The sequence below is a fragment of the Eptesicus fuscus genome, chromosome 15 (genome assembly GCF_027574615.1).
Source record: "Eptesicus fuscus isolate TK198812 chromosome 15, DD_ASM_mEF_20220401, whole genome shotgun sequence".
NCBI lineage: Eukaryota > Metazoa > Chordata > Mammalia > Chiroptera > Vespertilionidae > Eptesicus > Eptesicus fuscus.
In genome coordinates this window covers 54,971,738-54,989,061 of record NC_072487.1, presented here as the reverse complement: position 1 = coordinate 54,989,061, position 17,324 = coordinate 54,971,738, and the positions used below count along the sequence as shown (strand labels likewise).

The 17,324-nt window shown below is 37.8% G+C and overlaps 1 protein-coding gene across 1 annotated transcript in view; it reads right to left on the bottom strand.

Annotated features, from left to right (window-relative positions):
* PLPPR1 (phospholipid phosphatase related 1) overlaps window positions 1–14,875 on the bottom strand; it is a 96,453-nt gene extending 81,578 nt beyond the window's left edge. The window contains exon 1 of the mRNA XM_054727275.1: window positions 14,813–14,875. Coding sequence (XP_054583250.1) covers window positions 14,813–14,875 — 63 coding nt within the window. The remainder of the gene's footprint in view (window positions 1–14,812) is intronic.
* Window positions 14,876–17,324: the final 2,449 nt, after the last annotated feature.

The following is a 17,324-nucleotide window of genomic DNA, read 5'->3' as shown; positions in this document are numbered from 1 at the left end:
TCTCTGACAAGTTCCAACATCATGTTGATGCTACAGGTTGGAGATTACCCTTTGAGAATCATAGGTCTGGTTCTTTCACTTCATTAGTTTCTGAGCTCTCTCTTTCATTGCTCAGGGCTCTCACAGGCACACTCAATAAATGATTGCTAGAGAGTGCATAAGGAAACCAAGGACTAGAGGGCCAAAATGGCATACCCAACTTAGACATTTCTCTTTTTTAGTCTGGCCCAAAGGGAACCACTAAAGAAGGTGGTAGCGGCCAGAGAGATCTCTCACTGTAAATGGGAAAAGTACCAAATTACAGTTTACAACTAATTAGAATTTGTGTGGGTCTTTTAGAAAATCACTCTAAGGATTCACTTGAAATTTTCTATCTCCTTTTTCTCACTGCTGTGGAAAAGGTAGTTAATGAAATTACCTTTACAAATGTATTAATTTATTCTGCCCCAAGGATATTATATTCAGTGATTTGGCAAAACTAATCTGAACTAATAATAGACACACATTTACTGAGACTAAGCAAATTTTCCAGTAGAGAGATAGTTATCCATTTGGAACAAATGAAGGTTGAAGTATATAGACTACAGAATAGCTGCAGTATCCAGAAGAGGTGAGGGTGTTTACAAAGAGAGCAGCACAAATTGACTAAAATGCAAAGCGTGGCATGCTGACAAAACTATCACAAGGGAGTGGAAAGCCCACCACCACTACCAAAAAATTCTCAACCACCAAAATATACTCCGGTTCAAGAGACATCTCCATGTGTGTGTCTCCTAAAGATGCCCAAGCAAGAAGAACCACAACTTCTCAGAGCCCTTGATTTTCTCCAGTGTAGTCAGGCAGTGACTGCCCATTCACTTCCACCCTGACAATGAAATACATATCCAGTGAGTACTGTCCCTTTAATATTCCTAAATCTATTCACAGACCAGAGTTGAAATCCTATAAGCCTATAGGGACCAATATAAGTTGAGTGAACTTAGAAGAACATAAGATAGTAGTAATAATGGGACTTGGTTAACCAAGAACTCTAGCTTCTATTTAAAGGAGATGCTGTTTCCAAGCCCTAGGAGATTGTTGCATTATGAGATATGATCCCAGTATTACCACATCTTTCAATTTTTCAAGAGGTATCAGAGCTTGGTAAGTTTCCTGACTGTTAAAATGGTGTGTGAGCCCTAACTGGTTTGGCTCAGTCAGTAGAGCGTCAGCCTGCAGACTGAAGGGTCTCAGGTTTGATTCCGGTCAAGGGCATGTACCTTGGTTGCGGGCACATCCCCAGTAGGGGGTGTGCAAGATTCAGCTGATCAATGTTTCTCTCTCATCGATGTTTCTAACTCTCTATCCTTCTCCCTTCCTCTCTGTAAAAAATCAATAAAATATATTAATAAATAAATAAATAAAATGGTGTGTGACCTGAACAAACGATGCTTGTAGTTAGGACAGGGCCACTAGCCTTTCATTTAGGACCTCTCCTTAGACTCTAGTCCGCACTGTTTTCTTAACTATCTCACTATTTAATTCTTCTTCCTCTAGTTCCTGAAGGACAAGCCAGGCAGATCATGGTTCCATCAAGAATTCTTTGATCAGTTCACATGCTGAAATACAGTCCATTGGTGATAAAATTGCCATTGGTGGGGAATAAGGGTGGCCCAATGTCACATAGCCTGGAGCTGACTTAAGGGGTAGAAGCTTGGGTTATATTCCCCATGCTTACCCCCACTTTCTCCTCACCGCATCCTTCCATCTCAGCCCCCTGCTACAATGTTCTGAAAGTGCACGTGGGCTCCAAGAAAGGGAACACTTTGCTCAATAGTTTAGACTTTAGAGTATGAAAACCTTCAAACCATGGCTGGAGAAAAACCACAGTATCAAAAAACAAAACAAAACAAAACAAAAAACTCCACACACACTAAATCAAAGCATTAGAGCAGGGGTCCTCAAACTTTTAAAACAGGAGGCCAGTTCACTGTCCCTCAGACCGTTGGAGGGCCGGACCATAGTTTAAAAAAACTATGAACAAATTCCTATGCACACTGCACATATCTTATTTTGAAGTAAAAAAACAAAACGGCAAAAACACCCGCATGTGGCCCGCGGGCCGTAGTTTGAGGACGCCTGCATTAGAGGGTATAAAGACAACTCTGTTTAGTTCTCCCAGTCCAGGTACAATGAAATAGCGGGAAGCCTTTGTAATAATCATACAGGTTAGTGTGTTCTGATGCTTCTAGCTCATTATCTATCTCATGCTTCTTCATTTCTTGAAAGTGGAAGAAAAGGGGACTGGATATTTAGATTTTCCTTGAGGGTTTATTTATTCATCCACTGAACCAATATTTATTATCTTACATTGGCTATACATAGAGTTATAGTACACTGAGACAATAAAAAAAAACAAGAAAATTAAAATAATTGCAGATTGTAAAAGGTATAATCTGGCAAATAATCAAGAGAATGCAAGTAATCACTACAGAAAAACCTCTTACCACATATGTATTCGTTGCATGTCTACTCTTCCTAACTGTGGTAAGTAATGTTCCTTTTTGGAGGGATGCCAGTAGGAAGGGGCTATGATCACTCTCAGTCCTGAGTAGGCAATGAGGGGTTGTTCTCGTGGTCCACTCTGTGTCCTCAGCTGAGCATCGGCCAACCCTGGGGACACCCACCCTTAAAGGACCCAGGTGGGGATGTCAGAGCCAAAGGTGATTCAAGGTAGTGCTAGCATGGGATGTGAGTCCTCCTTCTCTTTGACATTTATATCATGATATGACTTTTCATCCCTATCTTAAAATACTTGATTTCCTTTATTCATAGTGTGATATAAAGTCCTCAAAGAGACAGGGGTTGGGGCAAGTGAGCCCTACAAATCCCCAGTGGACTTGAGCTGGGTGCTAGTAACTCCTGCACACCACTTAGCCTAAATCAGCAAAAAAAAGTGTTGTTGTTTTTTTTAAATATTAAGAGGTGGGGGATATTTTATACAACTCTAACTCTGCTGAGCTTATAAAGACAAATGAGAAATTCAGAGAAATTTGCATCACATGGGGCAGCACACACATTTCCAATAGATATTAATCTCCACAGACCACTTAATCATGTCAGTCAAAGAAAAACAAAAGACATAATTCTCTTTCTCAACTTCCTTCCCTTGTTCTGATACATGAAAAATGTAATAGTCTCATTTGTAAGTGGGAAAATAAATCATTTTTAAAATGTTTTTATTGATTATTAGAGAGAGAGAGAGCAAGGGAGACAGAGTGAGTGAGGGAGAGAGGAATAAGGAGAGAAAGAAACATTGCTGTGAGGGAGAACATTGATTGCTTGGTTGCTTCCATACATGCCCTGACCAGGGATCAAACCGGCAACCCAGGTATGTGCCCTAACTGGGAATCAAACCCATAACCTTTTGGTGTACGGGACGATGCTCCAACCAACTGAGCCATCCAGCCAGGGCAGAAATAATTTGTTTTTAAGGAAAAAAAACCCAACCATTTGAAAAGGACATATTCTGAATGCCATGAAAATTTGTTTGCTCATTTTGGGAGTAAAAATAAAGACAGAATAAGTAGACACATCACATCTTTTAGAAATAAATACGTGTATTTGCACATATGTTTTAAGGCTATATTTTTTCTACCAATCCCTACTTGATCCACATAACACATATAGGTGTCATTGCTTTATTTCATAGGACAATCATACTGGAAGCTAGAAGAAACCTCTGTATTCAATCTGTACATTTTACAGATCAGCAAAATGAGGATTAGAAGGTTCAAAGTGAATTCTGCAAGGCCACATGGTACAGGTCACACAAGACAAAAGATGGAAACCTACATTCCCTACTCCCTGGCCTAGTACTCTTTCCAAAGGACCATGAAGAATCTCTCCGCCCTCCCCCTCCCCCGTCCCCAGCATCTCTACTGGGATCCCATATAGCTTGATTTTTAAAAAAGCACAAAAAGTACTTTTATTGCTCCATCTATAACATAGCCTGGGTGTGGGAGACATCCCAAAAGTGATGGAGTTAGAAGAAAACCTGTCTTGCTGCTGCTTTCAGGGATGGCACTGCCCTCAAGTCACCCTGTCCTGACAAAGTTGAAACTGTGGAAAACATGTATCTGCAGGAGGTGAGTAAAAATCAATGATTTCAGGCTTTAGGATCACTTGACATTTCTTATAGCTCTTGGCAAATTCCATTCAATTCTGTGCAATGAGTTTATCGAACATTAACAGCAGAGGCAGCCAGTGCCCTGCCATAGTCCCTTGGCATTCGCTGTTTTCTTACAAAGCACCTCTCTCCTTGAGGGCTTCCTGAGGTACAGAAGTGTGCGGGCTGCATGCAGGGCTGGCCACAGTGTCTGGAATCAACACCCCTTGGAGTAAACCTCAAACAACAATGCAGCTACCGTATGATAAATACTCCAGCTTCCTCATCCCACAGTTAGGATAACTCTGAGGCATAATCTGGGTAGCCTTCCACCGTCTCCAGCATGCACTGAGCCCCAGCATGCACAGAGCCCCAGACCTCCACGTGGGAACCTGCTCTCTCATGCCCCCTGTATTTGCTTCATTCCTTTCCATTTCCCTGCTCTCCACAGGGACTTTCTGGGATTATCATCCAGATAAACTACTTGAATTCAAATCTTTGTTTCAAGCTCTGTTTCTGGAGGAATCCAACCCAAGATAAGCATATACTCTGTAAAAATAACTTCTTTATAATAGCTATTAAGAGATATAAAGATGAAAAATAGATATGAAGATGAAAAAGATTGTCTTGGCCACCATACATAATGCTGCAATGTACACAGGAGTACATATATATATATATGTATGGCAAGACATGGAAACAACCAAAGTGCCCTTTGATAGATGACTGGATAAAGAAGATGTGGAACATATATACCAGTGGTCGGCAAAATCATTAGTCAACAGAGCCAAATATCAACAGTACATGATTGAAATTTCTTTTGAGAGCCAAATTTTTTAAACTTAAACTTCTTCTAATGCCACTTCTTCAAAATAGACTCGCCCAGGCCGTGGTATATTGTCGAAGAGCCACACTCAAGGGGCCAAAGAGCCGTATGTGGCTCGCGAGCTGCAGTTTGCTGACCATGGATATATATATACAATAGAGTACTACTCAGCCATAGAAAAGAGGAAATACTGCCATTTGTGATAACATCGATGAATCTTGAGAATATCATACTAAGCAAAATAAGTCAGACAGAAAAATGTAAAAAAACATATGATTCACTCATGTGGGATATAAAACTAAAAACATCAAATGAACAAATAAGACAAATAAACAAACAAAAAATAGTATTGTGGTGACCAGGGAGAAAGGGGAGTAGGGGGCAGTAAAAAAGAGTAAAGGGGGTCAAATGTATGGTGACAGTAACTTTGACTTGGAGTAGTGAATACACAATGCACTACACAGACGATGTATTACAGAACTGTACACTTGAAACCTATATAACTTTATTAACAATGTCACCACAATACATTTAATAAAATTTAAAAATAAATAAAATTAAAATAAAATAAATATATTCACTCATGAAGGAGTCTCACAATGAAAAGTGGAATTTGCCATTAAGAACTCAGCATGAGCCTTAACTGGTTTGGCTCAGTGGATAGAGCATTAGCCTGTGGACTGAAGGGTCCTGGGTTCGATTCTGGTCAAGCATATGTACCTTGGTTGCCAGCTCGATCCCTGTAGGGGGCCTGCAGGAGGCAGCTGATCAATGTTTCTCTCTCATGAATGTTTCTAACTATCTCCCTTCTTCTCTGTAAAAATCAATAAAATGTATTTTAAAAAAAAGAACTCAGCATGAAATTCTCTACAGCAGGAAGGCAATGTGGTAACATTATACACATCCAGTAAACAATGAAGGTCCTGATTTCACCTGGAAATATGTGTCAGAATTTGTCGCTGCTTATACAATGCAAGCTTGAATGTTCAGTCCGAATGGAAAAATTTCATCCAACACAAGGTTGTTTTTCAGTGGCCAGATCAAGTCAGAAACTCCCAAACTGGCTGCACAAGTTTAGTTGGCTATTTTGCATCTTATGTTTGAAGTGTGTCAAAACTATGTCTTTTCATTCAACTCTTTCAAAATAGTCTAATTTCTGTGGAAAGCAAACAAATTAAACAGTGAAGTTGTGTGTGTCTTTAGGTTGACAAGTCAGCAATTTGAGTTTTCACTTGAGCTAGAGGCCATGCCAAAGTCACCCAAACATGTGCAGGTCACAGACTTTGTCTGCATGGAACCATATAAATAACCCTCCTTCAGCCCACGACAGGTTACCGAATAAAAATGACAGAACAGAGTAAGTTGAATAAACATAATGTAAAGAAAACTCAAGGGCACCCTTGAGCTGATCAAATGCCTGCTTTTCTATGGTGTGTGGTCCTAGCTGGTTTGTCCTGTGAGCTAATGATTAGAGAGCATCTAGCTGCAGTGTGCTGGGACCTTAAAAACTATTTATCCTCAGGACAACCTAGTAAAGCAGGTATTATTATCCTTTTATAAATGAGAGAACGAAAACTTGGAGATGCTCAGTAGCTTGCTGAGGGGCATACAACTATTTTTTCAGATACTCAAATCTAAAGTTTCCCCCAAATTATCACACTGTCTTCCTTCAGGGCTGAAAAGAAAGCACACCAATATTTAAGCTTCAAAGGGTTTTGTCTCAGGAAATGCCAAAGATGAATCTGAACAATTATTGGTTGAGAGAAACATGTTTTAGTAACATAGAGTTGAAATTTTTACTTGGTGAAATAACAAATAATTCCAAGGAAAATGAGTCTTTGAAATGCCTTTTTTTTTTTTTTGGCTAAGTATTCTTTTGTCTACTATCAAAAGAAAATGAATTCACAAGTTATCTAAATTCCATGTAATATACCCAAAATTAAGTGTTTCTACTTTTGTATAAAGAATTCTGTATTTCATACTAGATGTCAATAACTTACTGCAGCCTTAAAAAGGTTATTTAATCTTTTTCTGATGGAAACAGTAATCAAATTCATGCAATATATATATATATATATATACACATTTAATCCCAACACCCAGAGATGAGTACTGATTTTTGTGCATATCTCTTCTTTCTAGGCATATGGTTGCATAGGCACATATACATATTTCCAAAAAGGCATCACATTTTATGTCTCTACTGAGGAATTTGAATGAAAAAGTTATCTGGCTTGGAGGCTGCAATATCTACTGCCATGATCCTAACATGTCTGAGTCTGATGGTCCCCCCAAAACTTTTCCCATGAATTAATCTGCACGGAGAAAGCAGAAGGAAAAAAAAACGAGGGTAGGAGAGTTAAAGTGTGTGCTTTTAGGCATTGGTCCTTCCACATGGATTCATGTCTAAGTGCTGTGAACAGGAGTGCTGTAGACGAAAACATCAGACACAGCAGCATCCACTGTTGCTCAGGTGACAGAGTGAGATGTGGAGTTCAGGAGCAGGGCTTCTTCCCAGCCTCTGTGTAGGGAAAGTACCAGGGGCTCAGAGGTCAGCCTTCCCCATCTGAACAATGCTGGTGATGACTACAGCGAGGCACCTTTCTGTGGCTTCTTTGCTTGAGGAAGGGAATGTGCATGGCTGGAGATAATGAAAATTCTCTAATTCTCTGAGTAACAAGAGCCGGCTTCATGAGCGCACATGACAATCCTGGGCTTAACTGGGGAAGACCACAGGGCTGCCGGATGTCAGCAATAGACAATGAGATTTTGGTTCTTACTGATGTCATGCCAGCCATATGCACCGTATGGTGAAGCCTAGAGAAACGCAGGTCATATACTGCTCTGACCATTCCCTCTCCCCTAACATCCTAATTGGAATTTTTTCATGGAATGAAGTATGTTTCTATAATATAATTTTTATGGATGAATAATGTTCCACTTTTTTAATGAAAAGAAAGAATTTTTAAACCCCCTGTATTTTAATATTAGGGCTTTTTCATCATTAATGATTTTATGATAAGTAGCCGTATAGCAAAACATGCCATATACATGATTATTTCTGTAGAGTAGAATTGAAGTGTACTTTTGGAGTCAAAAAGGGGAATGCAAAAGCCTGAAGATTTTGGTACCCAGTTCCAAACTGCTCTCCCTACAGATCGCTAATTTATACTTCTTTTCTTATAAGTGAGCATTCCTATAAATTGTATTTTTATATGCTGTGAGATAGATCAGAATGCTCTTGTTTGATTTTTTTGGAATAAATAATCATAACTTTGCATTGACTTAGAAATTAGGTTCATATAATCTTGGAATTAAGATTCAAAAAAATAAATAAAGAGCTTGGCCAGCCACACATACCGATGACAACTCAGACTAGTTCATATTATATTTAAAGGATAAATTTTATGCAAGAAAAATGCATCAAAATCATTTCACCTGCAGACTGTGCAAAATAATATACTGCAGAGAGTTATGTATTTCATCACAATGTCGACAGGAGCAAAGGTGCTTTTCTTCTGACCTCATCCCTGCCTATGCAAAATCCTGCCCTGACATTTTATTGTTATGACCATTACCATTTTTAGAAAACAAGAAGAGGGTGTGGTGGGAGGGTTACAAAAAGAAGGAACTGGAAGGTCCACAGGCCCAATGCCCAGTCCTTCCCTCGGAGTGCAAGCACTTGATTTCCTGCAGAGTGGGTACCGCCACCTCTCCGGATCCTTTGTCCCCTGGGGTCAGATGCATTTGCTTAGTCCTAACTTCTCTTCCCCTCGTGATAATTTGTTTTAACTGGAACCTTGATCTCAAAACATCCCAGTTGGAGAGACTCAGTGCTGTGGAACAGAGGAGCCCTCACTCAGCTGGCGAGCATCTGAGAATAAGGGTGAAGGGTAATGACCACCACATTTCATTTTAAATATCAGCACTGGTGTTTTGATACGATGGAAAATAAATATTGGTATTGTCCATTTGCTCCAGTATGATAAACACTGGTCAAAATGATGAGCAAATAATAAAAAATGGGAAAGTACTTTACAATTTGCGTTTGTCATTGCAATTTAGAAGGCCACAATTTTTTCATTGCCTTGTTTGAATCTTATCCAATAGCACCTCAGTATATATTCTAAAAATATTGGTCCCTTAAACCTAGCAGTATTGCCAATGTCCCTCTCTAAGTGTCAGGATTTTGGTGTTTGTGTCTGCATGTGTGTGTGTGTGTGTGTGTGTGTGTGTGTGTGTGTGTGTGTGTGTGTGTTTGGTTTGTTTCATTTGTTGTTTTTGTTTTTATCTGTGTTCTAATGGGTAAGAGTAGTTATTTTAAATTATTTTTGTTAATATTTATTAAATACTTATTACTTAGCAAGTACTTTCAGGTCCATTACCTCATTTATTTCTTGAAAGTGCCCATGAGGAAGTTTTTATTTCCATTTCACAGATGAAGCAACTGAGGTCCAAAGAAGTTACTGTGTAGCAGCAACAGATGGCCGACTGAAACTAGGACTTTCGACATCAAGTTCTTTTCTCATTCTACTCAATTATACATGAGGATTAGAATTCTCCTAGGCAAACACCAACTGAGTTTTTTAAAAATGAGAGAAAAAGTTCTCAATGTGACTTAAACATAAACATCTAAGACAGTAACAATCTAAGTCTCAGGAATAAAACATTCAGAGCTGCTAAATCTAAGCACCTGTAAGTAAAGATCAGAAAGCCAGACCAAGACTCATTGTTTTTTATAACCTGAGGCACACAAAAAATAAGAAACAATGAGATGGCACATTTCCAAAAATGATGATATAAAATTCTTTAACTTCTGGCCCCTGAGAAAAATACTCAGAATCATCAAGTTCTTGCAGAACTTCATGAGATTATTTATCTCCAGGCTGGGATTTATAACATTCACCTGGTAGGTTCGAGCTGAGAAAAATGAGTTGTCAAAAACAGGCAATAAAAATTGCAGGTACAAGCAACCATCAAAATGATAAAACTGTCACATCTGTACACATTAAGCAACAATTGCATTCATTGCACCCAAAGTCCTGGTACTTAATATTGTCTTCCAAGGAAGCTAAGCTCCACTTAGAGTTTTGCTTTTAAAATAGATATATTTGAAATAGACTTGACTGAGTTATTCATGAGTTTACAGAGAATTCAGTGAACTTGTTGAGAAGAATCTATTGTTATCTGGGAAGATTTGTCAAAGGGATATCTCAGTCCTAAGCATTTTTGGAAGAATATATCTGGAACGGATAGTGAAGACATAAAAGACCTTATACAGCTTATATTTTTATTTTTAGGGGAAACCTGATACTCTAATCACCAAAATGAGTGTGTTTTTCCCCAGGAAAATCCTCCTTCTGTAGGTCATCAAGTATGAGAGAGGTTGCTGAAATGACAGAGAAAAGGAGAAAGGAGGAACACAGCGAGAGAGGGAGAGAAGGAAAAAAAACATTGTGAAAGAAAGGCAGAGAGGAAGGTAGGGAGGGTGGAAGGAGGGAAGGAAAGAGAGAAAGAAGTACCCTGGGTGAAAAAGTACCATAGAAAGAATATTTGATTATTTAGATCACTATTTTTTTTTTTTAGCTATTTTGTTGTAAGTACCTTTATCCTCACCAAAAGTTAATATTATTGAGTTCAAGGAACAGAAACGAGAAAGTAAATGTCCTAAAAAATAAGAGTAGTAAGTGAATAACCTGATGATCCAGTGGGCCTAGATGGGAGTAGAGAAAGGGTTACATGTCAATCTCAGTAATAGGATTTGGGCTTTAATGTCCATGGTGATAGGACTTGAGAACTCGAGTTGGAACAGAGACTCCCATGTAAAAGCCAGAATTCTGAAAGTTTGCTTTTCATTTCAGAGAAAATGTGTTCTATCTAAATCCACCTGCTGGCATAAGAAGACTACAAAGAAAGTGAACTTTGACTAATTATATTTTCAGGATGTACAAGTTTGGGTTCTGGATAAAGAAGCCTAAGCTCAAGAGAAACATGCATGCAAAATTCCTTCAAAGACATACTCTTAAAACCTAAGGCCCACATGAATCCCACAGAAGAAGCAAGTTCTGCTAAAAATGAGCTCAAAACAAATTATAAAAATAAACGAGGTAATAATTCACCATGTGCTAGAGACAGCAGAACAACATTCAGGAGAATTAGGATACCAATAATTTCAGATAACAGAATAATCTGAAAGAAGGTAAAAGAAAAACCGTAAGTATAAAAACAGGCAGATTTTTAACAACATAAACGGGTTAAACAAATCTAATCTAGCAGTCAGAGAACAAAAAAATAAGAAGTGAGAGTCCACACTCATGTAAAAGTCAGAAACAAGGCAAAGATGGCCTCTACCACTGCTTCTATCCAATATAGTACCAAAGCAATAAGACAAGAAAAACAAATTAAAGTCATAACAATCAGAAAAAATGAAACAAATCTGCTACTACCTGCAAATGATGTAACTGTCTGAAAAGAAAATCTAAGAAAATTACAGACACACCAATAGAGTTTAACAACGTGTGTTTGTTTCCAAGGAAACTGATATAAAATATCAACATTGATCCTCTAATGCAGCAATAAACAAGTGGAAAATGTAATTATCCCCCAGCAATCCCACTGCTAGGTGTTAATCCAAGGGAAGCTCTTGTTCACATGCACGTGAAAACAGAAATAATATCTTTTGCAAAAGAAAAAGTTGTAAGAGTAAAAAAAACAAAACTTGAGAAAGTGAAAAAAAAATTAGGAAAACAAACAAAAAAGAATCAACCAACATTTTACATGAGAATTGTTTTTCATGAAAAATTGAAAATCCTGCTTGTGCATGTGATTAAATATAATTGACAAGTAATAATTTTTCTCAATATTTGATCATCTAGCTTTTGGATACATTTGTTGATATTCTTAATGTTTAAACGTTTTCTATTTTAATGTATGTGCACAGTTATTTTACTTTGTACTTTAATCAATATATTATATGTTGGTTTTTTTTTAAAAAAAAGAATCAACCAAATTGTCCCTCAATAGATATATTCACACAATAGGATAAAATGCAACAATTAAAATGAATAATTGCCAATCTGGATAAATCTCAGATACTTATTGTTAAATGAAAAGGCGAGTTGCAAAACAAAACAAAAAAAGAAAAGAAAAAGAAAAGTTCAGTACAGTATAATTTATGTGAAATCTCCCTAAAATATTATTTATGGATATATACACATGTAGAAAAAATATGAAAAGCACACGAGAATCATACAGAGGAATGAAGCCTCTAACTTCAAAAATCTAGTTACTTCTGGGTTCAGGACAGTAAGACTTTAACCTTAGCTGTAATATTTTATTTTCCTTGAAAAAATATTTGATGAACATATTGCAAGATTTTAAGATGTGGTCTTGATGGTGGGTGCAAGGATGTCTATTGCATTGTTTTCTCTGTTGGAATTCTTTCATGATTAAAAAGTAACAGTGAAAAGATATTCATTGATCAAATTGACATTTTACCCAAGTTATTTTTGACCAAGTTTTTTGATATTTCAGTTATATCAGAATACCTGGAATAATTCAGGCGTCCTCAAACTACGGCCCACGGGCCACAGGCGGGTGTTTTTGACGTTTTGTTATTTTACTTCAAAATAAGATATGTGCAGGTGCATAGGATTTGTTCATAGTTTTTTTTAAACTATAGTCTGGCCCTCCAACGGTTGGAGGGACAGTGAACTGGCCCCTGTTTAAAAAGTTTGAGGACCCCTGATAGATAAACAAGAAGTGTTTGATGAATGAAATACATGAGAGTTGTAAAAGCCACTTTGAGATTCACCTCCTTCTCTTTCAATTTCTACTTAATTCTATTTCTTTTTTTTTTTTTTCTCCTGCTTGTTTCTGAGAGAAGTCACTGGTAAATCTTAAATTTCCATACAAAATAAGGATGACAACACAGCAAGAAAAAGAATAAACTATCTTTCCTCTCCCAGATTTTTAGACTGATATTTATGTTTGTGTCAGGTTAAGGCACAGAAAAACTGATTTATGTCTCTTGTTGCCTGCTCTACCAGTAAAGCTCATCATTCACGCATTAGCGGGCTAAAAAAATCTTCAGAGATATAGTTTCCAGCAATAAATTAAACCTCTTACTTTGAGATTTGGTTCCTGTTTGATTTTTAAGAAAATGTCAAATAAAATTGCTTTTGGGAGCATAAAGATGACGACAGATGACTTATACTCCAATTTCTGCAGCTCACTTTAAAAATTCATTTTTCTTATAGCAAAAGAAAAGTTTTACCATCAAAAACTAATTCGATAGCGTTCTACCCTTTCCTGGGTGAGCAGCAGGAGAAAGGACTCCTTTTCCTACATTCCAATTCCAATATGAACAACAGTGACTAGAACCCACAATATACAAGATGGATAGTTATGGTCTGAATGGAGTTACCCTTGGTCTTGGATAGCAAGTTAAAGGAAGAGTATTAAGAATATGTGTTTATGATGAGAGATGAGTTCTTTGCCTATCCTTTCAGAGATTTAGTTCTAGTCTATGTGCGACTTAGCTTATATTAATACCTCTGTCCTACCCTAATTTCTTATTTCCACCTGATTCTGCAATATATCAGATTCACAAATATCACTAGAAAGTAAATCATCAAGTAATATTTGTTCATCTAAACTACAAAGGGGCGACTATAAGGTGAAACTTAAGGATCAGTCAAACACATATATTATTGGTCCAAAATCAGAATGCTCAAAATTATCCAACTGACTATATAGATAGCTAAAGTTATTTCAAGAGTTAGAAGATAAAAACACTTGTTGCATTGATTCATAGGGCATGTTTAAATAGCATGTGTACTGAAAGTGTATCTCTGCTAATATAAGTAGAGGATTAATCCAAGTGTTTGTTTTCACCTGGCGAATTAAATGGATCAACATCCATGTTCCTGTGACACTCAGCTAAAAAGATCCCACAACACAAGAACATGCTACAGCTGACTGACCCTGGGGATGTGAAAACTGCCAGGCAGTTACCCAGAAAGGAAATTCTGACAGTTACTTTTCAGCTGTTTACATTTTCATATTTGAAACCTGATCTTCAGGATAAAAAACATACCATTAGATGCCTAGTATCTATTGAGAAGGGAGATATACCACTGTCTCTGGCAAATGAACATCTTATGTTGAGATAACCTGGAATAGTTTTTTTAAAAAATGTGTGTGAATCATATAATTCCACATTTCTTAAAATTTTCATGTCTTCGTCTGCTCCATAGCAAACACATACAGAGGGAGATACAAGAAGTTTAACCAAAAAGGTGCTAGAGAAACTGTTTTCAGGTACAAACTTGGAGCAACTCAACAAAATCATTCATGACCAAAGAAAATTGCACAGTACACAAGCTTTCAATACCCCACTGAAGAAAAATGCCAAGTAGAGACAGACAACTTTAAGACTTTTTTCTTTATTCGGACTCCAATAAAGGCAAAAGACCATCAACTAACATCACCTGTAAACTGCCTGGTGTACTGAATTCCTGAAACATGACATTGATTTTTGAAAAACAGCTTAATTTAAATGCTGCACTCATAATTCATACTATATTGAAGTTACCACTGAATATAAAAGAAATATAACAAACACAATTATTTTATACCCCCATGGAGGTAAAGTTTATATGTTCTATGGCTTCCTATTAAAGAAACATTGCATAATTTATTAAATCTTTATCCAGTTTGTGCTATCAAAATGTAATTATCAATCATAAGATGAAATAATTTTACTCCAATTTCTCAGGATAGAAATTGCTACTATGATTCCAATTTTTCCATAAAGGTAAAAAAAAAAATACACATACCTCAACAAATATAAAACATGGGATGATGGAATAACTTCGCTGAGTGTTGTTTCCTACAGCCATTTCTTACACCATGAAGCAAGGCTGCACCGTCGACAACTGTCCAGGCTGAAACAGAAAAACGCAGCATGGTGTAAGACCATATGTTTACCAGGCCCTTAGGTATTTACATAAAAACATCACTTGTCCTCTAGATAAGCAGGCTGTATACAAACAATGCAAAACAGTGATCTACAATGCAGTCAAGTCAAATAAATAATCATTCCAGGGAAAGGAAAGTAATATATACAAGCCATGAACAGTCGTAGAGACAAAATGACCCGATAGGGAGCCCCTGGGCACACAGCCGTAATCAGCAGCATTCCAATTGCCTGGTGCTTCACAGTGCCCCGTGCCATGAAAAGGCTTCTGCTACAAGATGTTGGGTATTGTCCACCCTGCATGGATCTCCTCTTTCTGTGCCCCATCCTCTGGGTTTGCAACTTAGGGACTTACTTGTTTCTGCCCTTGCTGACAATTGTGCCTGCACTCATCTCTGATCTCCTTCCATGGCCACTCTTTGCCCTGGCTCCTTTGACTACACGGCTATTAACCACTTTGGATTGTGAACGGAAGGAGCCACATGCTAACCTGACAAGCTCAGGGGAGGCCTATGTGGCAGTCTTGCAAACTCAGAGACCTGAAATAACCACAAAGGATGGTTTGAAAATTAAATATTTAACTACAAACAGGTTATAGTGGGCAGTCATGTCCTAGGCCGATATCTTCCCTGACAAAGGTCAACTTAGATCTTCTTTACTGAGCCCATTTGCCTTTTTGCCTCTAAGATAACATATCTGTGAGACAATGGAATACTATGCTGCCATAAAAAAGAAGGAATTCTCATCATTTGCAGCAACCTGGATGGAATTGGAGAACATTATGCTAAGTGAAATAAGCCAGTCAATGAAAGAACAATACCACATGATCTCACTCATTTAGGGATAGTAAAGACCATTATAAAGTGGTGAACAAAAAGATAGATACAGAGACAGTAAAGCATCAAACAGACTTTCAAATTACAGGGGGAAAGTTTGGGAAAGGTGGGGGAGTTATGAAATCAAACGAAGGACTTGTATGCATGCATATAAGCATAAACAATGGACGCAAAACTCTGGGGGGGGAGGGCATGTGTGGGTGTGGGGGGGGGGGGTAATAGTAAGATATGTACACATATAATACCTCAATAAAAATATTAAAAAATAAAAAAAATTAAAAACAAACAAAAAAACAAACAAACAAACAAAAAAAAACATATCTGTGAGATGTCTGTGAGATGTCTGGGTAACTTGTAACTTCCTTCTTTTGCTGGAGCCCCTGGGGCACAACCAAATGTGGTGGGCGCCAGGACAGATACTTCAAATTCCTTCATTATCATGTTAATTGTTCCTGTACCCACCTAAGTATGTGTCCATCATTTTACTTTTTATCCAATCCCAGGGGTTTCCCACCCTTTGACTTTATCCCACCTCCTTAATCCGTCACCAATGAATTTCATGTAGCTCACCTATGTCCCTCCTCTGATGGCAATGTATAAATACAGATGGAACCCACCATTTCTTTGGAGCATTATCTCAATTCATTGAGGTTCTGCTTCCCGGCATATGTCGACATTTTGGCTCAAATAAACTCACTAAAATTCTTTACAGTTTTCAATGGTTTTTTTCGTTAACAGGATCAATACATCACTAATCCCTCTCACTGGGTTCCTTCAGCCGTGTGTGTGTGTGTGTGTGTGTGTGTGTGTGTGTGTGTGTGTGTGTGTATGTGTGTGTGTGTGTGTGTGTGTATGTGTGTGTGTGTGTGTATACCAAATATAAAACACTGATGCCACAATACATTCTCTTAACTTGTAAGAATAGAGTAGCTGGGCAGCAGTAGATAATTTGAGAACATTTCTTTCCTCTTTTGACCTGAAACTATTCTATTAGGAAATGAGTCCATTTTGGTTCTTCTTTTGAAAAACCCAAAACAACCAAGCAGACTTGATTTTAGACTTTTCTAAAACTTCCGAGGCCAGATAAAAAGAATTTTCCTCTACACCTTTTATTCTCTATGCAAAGGAATGCTCACTTTACACGCTTCGGGGGTCTGCTGTTTATTTCCTCTTTTCTGTTTGTCTTGTTTCTGTGTCACCCTTCCCCGTGGTACGAAGAGTGAGTGACACAGGGGCTGCTAGTACCTATGGCCAACCGCACTTTTCTTAAAAGGTCATGAATTAATGCCAATTTTTTTTTTAAACTTGTGTTTCCTTTAACTAAGACCTTCCTTACCTCTTCCAGAATGAAACTTTAAAACACATTTCCTTTTCTAAGATACCAACTTTGGACTTGTGTATTATCACTTTCTCTGATCAAATTCAACATTATGTGTGACATGCGGCCCACGCCAGTTACAGGGCTATGCGCGAGATGCCAATAGCAGCAGCCCTCCTGCCCAAGCTGTGACAACTGCACATGCCTCCAGACACCGG